The sequence below is a fragment of the Xenopus tropicalis genome, chromosome 7 (genome assembly GCF_000004195.4).
Source record: "Xenopus tropicalis strain Nigerian chromosome 7, UCB_Xtro_10.0, whole genome shotgun sequence".
NCBI lineage: Eukaryota > Metazoa > Chordata > Amphibia > Anura > Pipidae > Xenopus > Xenopus tropicalis.
The window spans coordinates 112,926,621-112,941,853 of record NC_030683.2 but is presented as its reverse complement, the minus strand read 5'-3'; the positions used below and the strand labels follow the sequence as shown (position 1 = coordinate 112,941,853).

Here is a 15,233-nt window from a genome sequence, read left to right as displayed (position 1 = left end):
TGAGGCATCAGTGGGGTATATGTTTTTAAATATTTGTTTCAAAGAAAAACAGTAAATTAGCTCTGTAAATGGAGAAGAGGGTCAACAAAAACAATATGGTATCAACAATGATAACTTAAAAGTACTACACCCCTTAGCTCAATCCCTCAAAACTGTATATAGTTTATATAGAATATAAAGTGCCATGCCTAGTGCAGAATGGGACGGGTGAGGATGGTAGATAAAGATGAATTTGGTAGTGGGCCAGGGCACTGGAGGGTCTGGTTGCGAGCGGCCTAATTTGCACACAAAGGAGAGAGGGTGCTAGTCTAGAGGGACCCATGGCATCCGACTCGAGTATAAGCCGAGGATAACTTTTTCAGCACATTTCGGGTGCTGAAAAACTAGGCTTATACTCGAGTATATACAGTACCTCTTATCCAATCTATACTAGCATAATAGATTCATGACAACCTCTACTCTACAGGTTCAAATATAAATATAATATTAGTTTACTTCTAATGAGATAATTGCCTTTGGATCATCTGTTTCACTATTGGATAGGATGCTTATCAGCAGAATAATCAGCTTTAGCACATCAGTCAATTAAAGTCCAGGTTAGAGAGCAGAGTAATTCAGGATAACTGCCTCATTGCACAACATTAATTGTATTGGCTGCCACTATACCTATAACCATTTGTATTTTATGGACTTCTACAAAAGTGAAAGGGTAACATTACATATTGAATTGTATTCATTGTAGGAACCATGCAGTCATGTGACATGTACAGACGTGACCTGCGCCGCTGGAGAAACTAGGACAGAAGCTCCTTCAGCAGATCCATGCTGCAGCCGCTTTGTGTGCGGTAGGTTCAAACATGAAGATATTTAAGTTGTTACCTTTATTTTAGTGATGCCTTGAATTGACCGACACTGTTCTCCATGCATGTGCCTCATGTTGCCTTTCTACTGTTCATCCCATCTTATAAATAAACATGAAAGAGAAATTATAGTAGGGTCATCCTACAGATATGTTTTAAGCCCATATTCAAACACTAAACCCCGAGATTTTTCATTCAACTCTAGACTCTTTTGCTACTTTCATTGGTAGAACGATCCCCAACTAATGTGTTTTGTGCACTGCTGGCCATCTATGGCTTCTAATCAAACACATGAAAGGAATCCCTGCCCTCAACCAGCGCCATGTGGCCATCTTCCCTGCCTTTGCAGTCATCCCTATCATAGACCTAAGACTTGCGTCTGTGCAGTAGAGGAAACAAACTCTTAGGGATTTCTGGTGGTTTTAGTGTAAATACATTTTATTTACCTGCAATTTTTTGTTTTTTACAGTACCACTGCAAACTACAACTGAACTACCGGTAAGTTTCCACCATTTCCTTCCAATGTGACCTGTTTTTGTGGTTTTTGTCTTGATGGAATGTTACATGTCAAGTAGGAAATGCATTAAACTGTTTTCTAGGCAGCTGCAAATGGCGGCTACTCACTATATACAACTTTATATCCTTTTCATTGCAGGAGCCATGCCAGTATGTGACATGTTCAGACGTGACATGCGCGGATGGAGAAACTAAGATGGAAGGTCCCAAAATAGACCCCTGTTGTGCACGTTATGTGTGTGGTAAGTTCTAAAATAGAAAAATATTTCAGTTATAAGATTTATAAAGGCATATTTTTATTTGCAGTTTAGTGAAATGTTATGATTGTTGACAATATTTCAGTATGGAGGAAAAAAGACATAATTATAAAGTTGTCCATTGAGTGTCCCCTAAACCTTGCCACCAACTGCACCATGGTAAAATTCAAACACCACAGGTCTGAACTGAGAGTTAATATAGGCCCTGGCATTTCAAGTACACAGAGGCCCAAACAGCCTCCCATCAACCCAATAAATAGTGACTGTCTATGGCATCTTACAGCAGCCCCTCTGGCATTTGCCTGAATCCACAGATTGCCAGTCCAGGCCTGAAACACTATGTAGAAATGTATATGGATTTTTTTCACTGAAATAAATGTTAAGGTCAATTGTTTTCTCATTACAGTTCCAGAGTCATCTACAACCCCACAACCGGTAAGGTGCCACCAAGCATTCACAATACATGACAATTATGTTTTACCTAACCAAAAGCATAAAAAGAAAACACATTCACAAAATTCATGGAAATTTAGACTCAGACTTTTAGACATAATATAAAAGCTAGTTCTATTAGTCCCCTTTTCCATTAATTTAGTGCACACACAAGCCCAGTCCCATGAACACAATATATTTTTATTTGAATTACATGGCAATTTTTCATTGTAGGAACTATGCAAGTATGTGACATGTGCAACGGTGACTTGTGCAGATGGAGAAACTGAGATGAAAGTTCCTTCAGCAGATCCCTGCTGCCCACGTTACACGTGTGGTAAGTTCCAAGTTGAGACCATTTTGGATATGACCTGCAGCAGCTGAAGTGATCCTGCAAGAAAATTGTAAATAATAATTTGCCTCTTATTTTCCTTTTACTTTACAGTTCCAGGAACAACTATACCCACACCAGAGGTAAGGTTCCTCTAACGATTTGTAATAGTAATTTTGAAAAAGACTTTAATCAAAATTAGACTAATATTGACTTACCGTATATACTCGAGCATAAGCCGATCCGAATATAAGCCGAGGTACCTAATTTTACCTAAGAAAACTGGAAAAACGTATTGACTCAAGAATAAACCTATAGGGTGGGAAATGCAGCAGCTACTGCTAAGTTTCAATAATCAAAATAAATACCAATAAAATTACATTAATTGAGGCATCAGTTGGGTATATGTTTTTAAATATTTGTTTCAAAGAAAAATAGTAAATTAGCTCTGTAAATGGAGAAGAGGGTCAACAAAAACAATATGGTATCAACAATGATAACTTAAAAGTACTACACCCCTTAGCTCAATCCCTCAAAACTGTATATAGTTTATATAGAATATAAAGTGCCATGCCTAGTGCAGAATGGGACGGGTGAGGATGGTAGATAAAGATGAATTTGGTAGCGGGCCAGGGCACTGGAGGGTCTGGTTGCGAGCGGCCTAATTTGCACACAAAGGAGAGAGGGTGCTAGTCTAGAGGGACCCATGGCATCCGACTCGAGTATAAGCCGAGGATGACTTTTTCAGTACATTTCGGGTGCTGAAAAACTAGGCTTATACTCAAGTATATACAGTACCTCTTATCCAATCTATACTAGCATAATAGATTCATGACAACCTCTACTCTACAGGTTCAAATATAAATAGAATATTAGTTTACTTCTAATGAGATAATTGCCTTTGGATCATCTGTTTCACTATTGGATAGGATGTTTATCAGCAGAATAATCAGCTTTAGCAAATCAGTCAATTAAAGTCCAGGTTAGAGAGCAGAGTAATTCAGGATAACTGCCTCATTGCACAACATTAATTGTATTGGCTGCCACTATACCTATAACCATTTGTATTTTATGGACTTCTACAAAAGTGAAAGAGTAACATTACATATTGAATTGTATTCATTGTAGGAACCATGCAGTCATGTGACATGTACAGACGTGACCTGCGCCGCTGGAGAAACTAGGACAGAAGCTCCTTCAGCAGATCCATGCTGCAGCCGCTTTGTGTGCGGTAGGTTCAAACATGAAGATATTTAAGTTGTTACCTTTATTTTAGTGATGCCTTGAATTGACCGACCCTGTTCTCCATGCATGTGCCTCATGTTTCCTTTCTACTGTTCATCCCATCTTATAAATAAACATGAAAGAGAAATTATAGTAGGGTCATCCTACAGATATGTTTTAAGCCCATATTCACACACTAAACCCAGAGCTGTTTCATTTAACTCTAGACTCTTTTACTACTTTCATTGGTAAAACGATCCCCAACTAATGTGTTTTGTGCACTGCTGGCCATCAATGGCTTCTAATCAAACACATGAAAAGAATCCCCCCCCCCTTAACCAGTGCCATGTGGCCATCTTCCCTGCCTTTCCAGTCATCCCTATCATAGACCTAAGACTTGCGTCTGTGCAGTAGAGGAAAAAAACTTCTGGTGGTTTTAGTGTAAATACATTTTATTTACCTGCAATTTTTTGTTTTTTACAGTTCCACTGCCAACTACAACTGAACTACCGGTAAGTTTCCACCATTTCCTTCCAATGTGACCTGTTTTTGTGGTTTTTGTCTGATGGAATGTTGCATTTCAAGTAGTAAATGCATTAAACTGTTTTCTAGGCAGCTGCAAATGGCGGCTACTCACTATATACAACTTTATATCCTTTTCATTGCAGGAGCCATGCCAGTATGTGACATGTTCAGACGTGACATGCGCGGATGGAGAAACTAAGATGGAAGGTCCCAAAATAGACCCCTGTTGTGCACGTTATGTGTGTGGTAAGTTCCAAAATAGAAAAATATTTCAGTTATAAAATTTATAAAGGCATATTGTTATTTGCAGTTCAATGAAATGTTATGATTGTTGACAATATTTCAGTATGGAGGAAAAAAGTCATAATTATAAAGTTGTCCATTGAGTGTCCCCTAAACCTTGCCACCAACTGCACCATGGTAAAATTCAAACACTGCAGGTCTGAACTGAGAGTTAATATAGGCCGTGGTATTTCAAGTAACCAGAGGCCCAAACAGACCCCCCCCCCACCACCAGCCCAGTACACAGTGACTGCCTACGGCACCTTACAGCAACCCCTCTGGCATTTGCCTGAATCCACAGATTGCCAGTCTGGGCCTGAAACACTATGTAGAAATGTATATGGATTTTTTTCCCTGAAATATAGTAACAACAATGGTGCAAACATGAGAAAATGGAATGATTTTTATCAAAACAAAGTTCTACAGCCTTGTTATTGTAAATAAATGTTAAGGTCAATTGTTTTCTCATTACAGTTCCAGAGTCATCTACAACCCCACAACCGGTAAGGTGCCACCAAGCATTCACAATACATGACAATTATGTTTTACCTAACCAAAAGCATAAAAAGAAAACATTCACAAAATTCATGGAAGTTTAGACTCAGACTTTTAGACATAATATAAAAGATAGTTCCATTAGTCCCCTTTTCCATTAATTTAGTGCACACACAAGTCCAGTCCCATGAACACAATACATTTTTATTTGAATTACATGGCAATTTTTCATTGTAGGAACTATGCAAGTATGTGACATGTGCAACGGTGACTTGTGCGGATGGAGAAACACAGATGGAAGTTCCTTCAGCAGATCCCTGCTGCCCACGTTACACGTGTGGTAAGTTCCAAGTTGAGACCATTTTTGGATATGACCTGCAGCAGCTAAAGTGAAAATTGTAAACGATAATAATTTGCCTTTTATTTTTCTTACTTAACAGTTCCAGGAACAACTATACCCACACCAGAGGTAAGGTTCCTCTAACACTTTGTAATGTTAATTTTGAAATAGACTTTAATCAAAATTAGATGGATTTCAGCATTTCTATTAGTCACATTTCATATCTGGAAGTCTTTCAGTAGGCTACAGAAGATTTTAATTACAAAAATGCCTATTTTGGCACAAAAAATTCAATTTTATGGACTTCTATAAAGGTAAAATGGTTAAAACAACATGCCGGGGAATTCCCTACAACTCAGTTGAACTGATAAAGCCACTTGAATGAGTGGTAAAACATTTTCAAGTCATGTTGCCTTAGACTTAATTCTACTAGATACTGTATATCAGTGATCCCCGACCAGTGGCTCGTGAGTAACATGTTACCCCCCAACCCCTTGGATGTTGCTCTCAGTGCCCCCAAACCAGGTAGTTATTTTTGACTTGGGGGCAAGTTTTGGTTGAATAAAAACAAGATTTCCTACCAAATAAAGCCCCTGTAAGCTGATAGGGTGCATAGAGGCTGCCTAATAGCCAATCTAAGCCCTTATTTGGCACCTCCATTAACTTTTACGGTGCTTGTGTTGCTCCCCAAGTCTTTTTACTTTGACTGTACTCACAAGTAAGAAAGGTTGGGGACCCCTGCTGTATATCATGACTGGATGAATTAAAATTTTCATAGACAATCTGAATTGTTTTCTTTACAGGAGCCCTGCAGTCATGTGACTTGTTCAGATGTGACATGTGCAGTAGGAGAATTTAAGACAGAAGCTCCTTCATCAGATCCCTGCTGTGCACGCTTTGTGTGTGGTAGGTTCAAACATAAGAATATTTAGTTTGTTGCCGTTAATTCTGCAATGCTTGTTATCTAGACAGTGTTACTGTCTTACAGTGTTACTGATTGCCATCTTGGAGTCAGGAAAGATTTTTTTCCCCTCTGCGGCTTCATAGGCTTCAGATGGGGTTATTTGCCTTCCTCTGGATCAACTAGCAGTTAGGCAGGTTATATATAGGCATTAAAGTTGAACGTGATGGACGTAGCTCTTTTTTCAACCTAACTTACTATGTTACTGCTTGTACTTAAAGAGGGTTAGAAGTCATAGGAGGTTACGTAGTAAAAGGCACTACCATGAGCAGTAACTAATAGCAGCCAATCAGAAGGTAGAATTTATTGGTCACCTGTTTGAAAGCAAACATTTTAGTGGTTGCTACAGGTTACTGCTTCTGGGCAAACATTGGCTTTTATTACATATGGGGAGTGTGTTATACGAACAACATGAATGTGGGAAATATATATATATTAGTTACATTCATTACATGAATCAGAGCACAATTTGTAGCACTAGTAATACTAACTGCATTGTATTTTGTCATGATTAGTTTAGAATTAAGCAGCAGCATTACTATGAAAGTATAGTAGGCTTAACTTGCCAGTTAGTTCTATTAAGTTCATATTTAAACATGATTAGTTGCTACAGATGATGGGACAAACTTTGTACATTTATTACATAACCCCTCAGGCCTGCACCTGTGCAGTTAAGGAAAAAAGGTCTCTGAATTGTAGTAGAATTATTATAAATGCATTTTATTTAGCCTTAATCTTTTTTTTTTTTTTCTACAGCTCCATTCCCATCCACAACTCCACTGCCGGTAAGCTCCCACAATCTGCTTACAATGTGACCTGTTCATGTGGTTTTTCTCTTGATTGGATGTTGTACATCCAGTACAGATATGGGACCCGTTATCCAGAATGCTGAGGACCTGGGGTTTTTTCCAGATAAGGGGTCTTTCTGTAATTTGGATCTCCAGCCTTAAGTCTGCTAAACAATTGATTTGAACAGTAATTAAACCCAATAAGATTGTTTTGGCTCCAATAAGGAATACTTTTATCTTAGTTGGGACTGGTTAGGTACCATAGGTACTGTTTTATAAATTCAGAGAAAAAGTAAACCATTTTTAAAAATGTGAATTTTTTGATTATAATGGAGTCTATGGGAGATGGCTTTCCCGTAATTCAGCGCTGATAAATCAGCCCCTCTATGTGAGTAGAGTGATATATATATATGGTAAATAATGTACCCCCTACTGTTAAATATAGCGTTATTATAAGTCACTGAGGAGTTCCACTGAAGGCCAAGTGCTTTTATACATGCCATGGAACGCAGAGGTCACTTCTGATATCCGCTCATATAACAGGGGGTACTTTATTTATAATAATATACAAGTTTTGGGTTGAGTCATTAAGCTCTGATTATAACTAAACACATCACTTAGCACTGTTTATAAGGATCATTTACAGTTTGGTTCCATAGGGAAATGACCAAACTGTATATTATATATATATGTATTAACTTTATATCCTTTTCATTGCAGGAGCCATGCCAGTATGTGACATGTTCAGACGTGACATGCACAGATGGAGAAACTAAGATGGAAGGTCCCAAAATAGACCCCTGCTGCTCACGTTATGTCTGTGGTAAGTTCCAAAATAGAAAAATATTTTTAGTGTAAGATCTATTATCTTATTATTTGCAGTTCAATTGAATGTGAGCATTTTGGCATGTTTATAGTTTTACATTTGATTTGTGTCCCCCAATCGCTACCCCTTACTGCACCATGGTGCAAACATGAATAAATAGAATACAGGTATAGGACCCATTATCCAGAATGCTTGGGACCAAGGGTATTCCGGAAAAGGGGTCTTTCCGTAATTTGGATCTCCATACCTTAAGTCTACTAAAAAAACAATAAAACATTAATTAAACCCAACAGGATTGTTTTGCCCCCAATAAGGATTATATTAGTTGGGATAAATTACAAGGTACTGTTTTATTACTACAGAGAAAAAGGAAATCAGTTTTAAAATTTTAATTTATTTGATTAAAATGGAGTCTATGGCAGACGGCCTTTCCGTAATTCGGAGCTTTCTGGATAGCGGGTTTCCGGATAAGGGATCCCATACCTGTAGTATTTTTAGCAAATAAAAAAAAAGAATTCTGTGGCTTTGTCATTGTAAATTAATTTTAATATCAATTGTTCTCTCTTTACAGTTCCACAGCCTAATACAACTCCATTACCGACAACTACTACAACACTACCGGTAAGGTTCAACCAAACACTCACAATTTTTGTGTCACAATCCCAGTGGTCACTTCCTATAAGGACCAGAGGATCAGATGAAGATCTTACAACTCTACATATTCAGCTTTGTCTGATACCTGTGATTGGCTGTGTAGCTTTGAAATGATCCTTTAAAAATGCAAGTCTGTTAATCGCGGGGCATGGCGGACCTTTTAGGGGTAACTAGTGTCCTATTTCACTAATTACATACTGAGTAGCACTTTAACAGTTCCATGATGAAATGTTATTTATAGAGACACGTTAAATAGTTAGTTCAGGGTATTTGTTGGTGTTTTAACTAATTTTGTAGCATTACATATATTTCTTAAATAAGCTACAGTACTACATACACGCAACTTGGGCAGAACTGTAAGTGCCCCAACTATAAATCAGTAGCATTTATGGAACATTTGTGTTCATTAAGTCAAACACATGAGAAGCCACACTGATTCACATTGCTAAGGTATATTCAGTAGGTTTCAGTACAGGCTGTTCATAAACATTGGGAGATTTATCAATTTTTGAATTAGAATTTTAATTGAAATTTCACTTTTTTTGATCACTATCATATTTACAAAAAGATATGAACTGGAAAAACTCAATCACTAGAAGTCAATAACAAAAAAACCCTAAAATATAGACTGACTGTTAAAAATACACCTTCCATTGACATCTATAGGAGCTTACCAGGTTGAGTTGCTGAATTTTTTTTTCATTTGAAATTTCAAGTTTTCTTACTCATATTAGAATAAAGCTGAGATTACCTTTTCTGCAGCGATTTTCTCGAATTAAGGAAAATGACACAGTCGTAAATTTTGATAAATCTGTTCCTAGGGATGCTGTTTCACTGAGTGCCTCTTCTGAAGCAATTCATTAGAAAGCCCCCACTTATATGGAAAAATACTATACGTCACACTCAATATATATAATTCTGTTCAGGGCCAGACTCCCCAAACCTTTTGACATGTGAACTACATGTAAATATAAAAAGTGCCGAGGAGCAACACAAGCAGGAAAAAAGTTCCAAATAAGGGCTGTGATTGGCTATTTGGAAGCTCAATGCAGACTGGCAGCCTATAGGAGGCTCTGTTTGGCAGTACACCTGGTTTTTATGCCTCCAAAACTTCCACCAAGCTAGGAATTCAAATATAAGCACCTACTTTGAGGACAATGGGAGCAACATCCATGGGGTTGGTGAGCAACAAGTTGCTCCTGAGTCACTGGTTGGGGATCACTGCTCTATACTGTGTATTTATAGAAAAATACAACATTATGTGACTAGATAAAAAACAAAACTCAGTAATATAGAAAAACATTCCCATTACCTTTAATATTTATATAGATATATATATATATATTTAAGTCAACATGCCCATATTGTTTTTTTTTTTACCTTTTACAGGAGGTATGCCAGGGTGTAACATGTAATACGGTGACATGTGGAGATGGAGAAGATATGGTGGCACTTGAGTCATCAGATCCCTGCTGCCCCCATTATGCCTGTGGTAAGTTCTTAAATGAATATTATTACAGGTTCAGAGTAATAATGTTTTATCCAGGAAGGAAAATCTAAGAAAATATAATTTTTTCAGTTATAGATCTTAATGTGAATACAAGATTAATTTGTGTACATAAATTCTCTGTATTTTTAAACAATGCTGTGTTAGATGGGCAATATGGCTCAAAGATGAATAATAGAAATAATAAATCATTTAAATAAAAATGATTTTAATTATTTTTTGTTGTTTACAGTTAAAATCGCTACTCTACCTCCCTTCCCCACTACACCGGTAGTTACACAGGTAAGAATCTAGAGACCTCCCAAAAGGGTTCAAATGATACATTTTGATTTATTTGAATGGTGAATGACACTCGCGGTCAACTGTTAAATATAATTAAATATAACTAACCCGCCCGCTACCAAACTGACCCGCCCACTCCCAACCCGACCCGGCTTCCTTCCTCTTTTTTCTACAAAATAACAATACAATGTTTATTCAATAGGTTACTTTATTGGTTGTTAATTTCATTATAGGGGGTATGTAGTGAAGTCAAGTGTGAAGTGGTGAAATGTAAGAAGGAGGGAGAGACTGTGGTGGAAGTTCCTTCAGCAGATCCTTGTTGCCCACGCCATGTCTGTAGTAAGTTCTACTTGTGACTGACGATAAATGTGACCTGAAATGGACTATGAAAACCATGTTTGTGGTTGACTTTTACTAGTTTGAAGCTATTAAAATGATTAGTTTGATGCTATTTTTGGACAACAGTAGGCTTATGCTTAAAGTCTACAAGTCTCAAGCTAGAGTAGGGACACACATAATACACATTTACGATACATTATGAAACACCAACATAGGCATCTATTTAAGACAGAATATTTTCTTGCAGAATGCAGTTCCGATTGCAGCCTTCCTCCTACCTGCACTGACGGAAGACCGCCACTAAAGACGATTGACCCTGATACCCAATGCTGTCCAGAGTATGAATGCAGTACGTACACACAGGGCATCATTAATTGTTGACTATATTATAATGAATTATTTACTGATCAATAGAGGGAAGCAATGGGTTCTTCAAGATAAATTCTTTTTGATTCTACCATAGATGTTCTTGAGGTAGTGAGAAATAAAGGTCTGTAACAGAATGTAACAGAGTTGAAATACAAGGGCATTATATAAAAATATAAAAAACAGAACTTTTCCAAACAGCGTCGGACTGAGTCCCCAGGGGCCCACCATAAAACCTTAGACCATAGGCCCACTCTCCAAACTATTTTTCCTCCCTTCCTCACCAAACCTCTTTATTCTCCAAGTCTCTCTTATTTACATGCTAGCAGCTATTCTTACATCTATTTCTCCTCTTTGTTCCCATTCAGAAATAGGGAATGACCATGAAGCAGGCATTTGGTAAAGAGTAGGAGGGCCCACTGACACCTGGGCCCACCGGGAGTTTTCCTGGTATCCTGGTGGGCCAGTCCAACACAGTTTCCAAAATGACTTTGATCTGGTTTGTAGGTTGGATGGGTTCTTTTTCTGAAATTCAGCTTTTAGTTAAATTGCCGATCTATTACAGATAAATGTAATCATTACTCATTTATGAGTCTGGATGCTTAACAATGCTATATATCAAATATGCCTAGACTTAACTTCAGTTCCTATCATCAATAGTTGCCAGAGAGCTAAAGGATGGACAATGGCTATCATTCATTTTAAAATATCTGCTCCAGTCTCCAATAAGATAAAATACTTCCCTTGATCTTTATTATCTGCTTGGCTGTCTTAGAATAATGATATTTTAGTCTGCAATAGCCAGAGTCCCAACGTTGGATTGTAAGGTCCTTTAGGTTTTACAAAATCTGAACAAGTTTGTAGGAGTGCACTCACTTTGACTAAGTATCAAATCAGGTGTGATTCAATGTTGCATCTATTAATGGTCCTGCACATTAGCAACAATATTAAAGACTTCATCAGGGCAGAAACCACAACGTGCCAGGTCAATCATATGACTGAATTGTGGGCTCTTCCACAAGGTTGCTTCTCAGATCTAGTTGCCATTAATGCTACCTATACCTATTGCAGAAATGATGCTTTATCCTGTCAAGACAATAATACTGGAATGAGAGATCATAGATTTGTTGTAACTGTCAGATGATTCATTTCTATTACATTTGATCATTTCCCAATGTTGATGTATTCAGTGTACAGGTTTATATGAAAAATGTGTTTTTCTTCATAGGACCTGTGTCCGAGACCACACCAGTCCCCGTTACACCGGTATGTGCTTGCTGTTTTTAGTAACTTGGCTGAATTTAATGATGAAATGGAACTAGGGAGGTAGACCTCTATGTAACCTACATCAATTTTTAGCAGACATTGTGCGTTTGCATTTGAATACTTTTAAGCCTGCGGGGACCTAAGTGACCAGTACTACTAAATGCAATTATTATTTGAATAATTTTCTTTTATGATTTCATTTATTTAAAATGATAAATTCTAAAATTGTGTGCGTGTTTACATGTTTCCACAAATTAGGTTCTGATCTACAAAGTCTACAAAAGCAGAATAATGGTCCATCCTTACTATAAATCTTTCCATGCTGCTTTACGTTTATTAGCCTGATGCTTTTACTTCTAGCAAATTGTGTGTTTTTTCTAGTTTCTGAAAAACAATATTGCATATGACTTTTCAGTCCTTAACCCTGGCCAAACTGAGGCCCTTTAGTTTTTGTTGCACTGTGACGCCCTGCAACCCATAACAACCACAAGGCATGTTGTCAGCTGATGGTATCAGCTCATTGGCCATAGGTTGGACATCCTTCTCTTGAAAAACTCCATGTATTGGAAATGGAAAAGAGAGATAATTCGCCCTATTTATGTTTTTTACCTTTTAGAGCATATGCAGTGGTGTGACTTGTAAAACTGTAACCTGTAAGAAGGAGGGTGAACAAGTGGTTGAAGTTCCTTCCTCAGATCCCTGCTGTCCAAAATTTGTGTGCGGTAAGTTTCTATAGGCAGAAACAAGTAGTTTTATGCCAATTTTAAATGACTTACTGGCCTCAATATGATGTTTCTGTATGTATGAAGTTTGCCGTTATGCTCTTATTGCACCATGTCTAATAACATTTGTCACTCTGAGCACAACTTTCTCTTTCTTTAATGTTCCTAAATTAGCCATTTACTGTATAAAAAGCACAAGCTCATTCTCTTACCTGCTCAGGGAGCAATTTTTTACATTCTTATGTCGCTCCAACCTCATTTGAGGGATATTGTGCTTTTCCATTGACTTAACATTTAGCATATACAGGTATGGGACCCGTTATCCAGAATGCTCGGGACCTGGGGTTTTCCAGATAAGGGATCTTTCTGTAATTTGGGTCTTCATAACTTAAGTCTGCTAAAAATCATTTAAATATTGAATGAACCCAATAAGGATTAATTATATCTTAGTTGGGATCAAGTACAAGGTTCTGTTTTATTATTACAGAGAAAATGGAATCATTTAAACATGAAATAAACCCAATAGGACTGTTCTGCCCCCAATAAGGGGTAATTATATCTTAGTTGGGATCAAGTACAGGTACTGTTTTATTATTACAGAGAAAAGGGAATCATTTAACCATTAAATAAACCCAATAGGGCTGTTCTGCCCCCAATAAGGGGTAATTATATCTTAGTTGGGATCAAGTACAGGTACTGTTTTATTATTACAGAGAAAAGGGAATCATTTAACCATTAAATAAACCCAATAGGGCTGTTCTGCCCCCAATAAGGGGTAATTATATCTTAGTTGGGATCAAGTACAGGTACTGTTTTATTATTACAGAGAAAAAGGAAATCATTTTTAATAATTAGAATTATTTACTTATAATCAAGTCTATAGGAGAGCCTTTCCGTAATTCGGAACTTTCTGGATAACGGGTTTCCGGATAAGGGATCCCATACCCGTACCTGACATTCTGACTGTATCTTCCTAAACTGTCATAACAATCTGAGGTTTACATTTATTTACAGAATGCGCTCAGTCATGCAGCCCTCCTGTTCCCTGCGTGGATGGACAACCACCAGTGCAAATCACTGACGCTGCAACTAAGTGCTGTCCAACCTATGAATGCTGTAAGTATATAGGAACAGACGGCAAGGTCATGTAACACCCCCCCCCAGAGCAACCAATTAGAAGTCTACTTTCAAACACTTGCTATCTATTGATTGGTTGGTTGATATGGGCTACTAGACCCATTTCAAAACCTGCAACTTATATTATTGCATATTAGCTTAAGGCCTTTTAACCTCCATTGACTGCCCCACTTGAAGGATGACCAGTTTATCGAAACTGTATTTTGTTTTTCTTGTAGTGCCTCCAATTCCCACCTTACCACCAAACACCACACCAGAGGTAAGACATAGCAACATTGTAACAAAATGCAAAAATGAATGCATGAACTTGAAAGGAATGAAATAACTCATACTGATTCTTTGTCTTTCAGGAACCATGCAAGGATGTCCTTTGTCCAGTGATAAACTGCATAAAGAACGGTTCCAGTCTTGTGTCTTTCATGGGAAAAAATCCTTGCTGTAAAGTAGAATATTGTGGTGAGTGGTATTTTATAGTAGTTTCAAGATTCAAGGCTGTGTGCCAACTTTATAATCATTCAAATGATACAATTAAGAACAGACTATTGGTTGTAAGCCGCTATTGTTTCTTTATCAGCAGGATTAGTACAATTTGCCTCTCTTAGGTTCTTATCACCATTTCTAACTGTAATGTGACATTCACAGCACGATGGGGACCGTACAGCTTTGTTCAAGATAATGCTTTTAATATTTGGAAGCATAATGGGATAGTGTTTGGTCTGACTTCTTATCTTGGACCTTCTTTCCTTTTACAGACTGCCTTGACCCATGCCCACCACCGCTGACTTGTAAAACAGGCAAGCCAACCATGAAGATTGATCCAGAAGCAGAATGCTGCCCCACATACACTTGTCGTAAGTATCCATCCTAGGTAACAAATTTGATGTACCATTAATCTGTTCTGGATATTTTTTAAGCTAATTCATAGGATGCCATGCTTTTAAGAACTTTTAGGACTGTGCACTTCAAATCAAGCATTATATTGTAAAGTAACACTTCCTTTTCTTTTTTACAGCTCCTGAAAAAGTTCCAGAAAAAACTGTAAGTTAATAGGTGCTATCTGTTATTGGTGCGGGGGTTATTATGAGTGTACAGGTATGGGATCCCTTATCTGGAAACCCATTAT

At 37.6% G+C, this 15,233-nt stretch overlaps 2 protein-coding genes across 30 annotated transcripts in view; both read left to right on the top strand.

Moving 5' to 3' along the window:
* pih1d1 (PIH1 domain containing 1) overlaps positions 1–15,233 on the top strand; it is a 506,577-nt gene that overhangs the window by 258,379 nt on the left and 232,965 nt on the right. The gene's annotated exons all lie outside the window — the stretch shown is intronic.
* otogl2 (otogelin-like 2) overlaps positions 1–15,233 on the top strand; it is a 77,204-nt gene that overhangs the window by 41,914 nt on the left and 20,057 nt on the right. For 23 of the 28 annotated variants that reach the window (XM_031905522.1, XM_031905547.1, XM_031905521.1 and 20 more), the window contains 27 exons: positions 743–845; positions 1,330–1,358; positions 1,516–1,618; positions 2,040–2,068; positions 2,300–2,402; positions 2,511–2,539; positions 3,525–3,627; positions 4,104–4,132; positions 4,289–4,391; positions 4,902–4,930; positions 5,160–5,262; positions 5,363–5,391; positions 6,066–6,168; positions 6,980–7,008; positions 7,732–7,834; positions 8,409–8,458; positions 9,881–9,983; positions 10,231–10,280; positions 10,514–10,619; positions 10,867–10,968; positions 12,214–12,251; positions 12,868–12,973; positions 13,988–14,089; positions 14,329–14,369; positions 14,461–14,566; positions 14,863–14,961; positions 15,123–15,148. In XM_031905522.1, coding sequence (XP_031761382.1) covers positions 743–845; positions 1,330–1,358; positions 1,516–1,618; positions 2,040–2,068; positions 2,300–2,402; positions 2,511–2,539; positions 3,525–3,627; positions 4,104–4,132; positions 4,289–4,391; positions 4,902–4,930; positions 5,160–5,262; positions 5,363–5,391; positions 6,066–6,168; positions 6,980–7,008; positions 7,732–7,834; positions 8,409–8,458; positions 9,881–9,983; positions 10,231–10,280; positions 10,514–10,619; positions 10,867–10,968; positions 12,214–12,251; positions 12,868–12,973; positions 13,988–14,089; positions 14,329–14,369; positions 14,461–14,566; positions 14,863–14,961; positions 15,123–15,148 — 1,956 coding nt within the window. The remainder of the gene's footprint in view (positions 1–742; positions 846–1,329; positions 1,359–1,515; positions 1,619–2,039; positions 2,069–2,299; positions 2,403–2,510; positions 2,540–3,524; positions 3,628–4,103; positions 4,133–4,288; positions 4,392–4,901; positions 4,931–5,159; positions 5,263–5,362; positions 5,392–6,065; positions 6,169–6,979; positions 7,009–7,731; positions 7,835–8,408; positions 8,459–9,880; positions 9,984–10,230; positions 10,281–10,513; positions 10,620–10,866; positions 10,969–12,213; positions 12,252–12,867; positions 12,974–13,987; positions 14,090–14,328; positions 14,370–14,460; positions 14,567–14,862; positions 14,962–15,122; positions 15,149–15,233) is intronic. The other 5 variants (XM_031905542.1, XM_031905541.1, XM_031905540.1 and 2 more) reach the window with 5 other exon arrangements.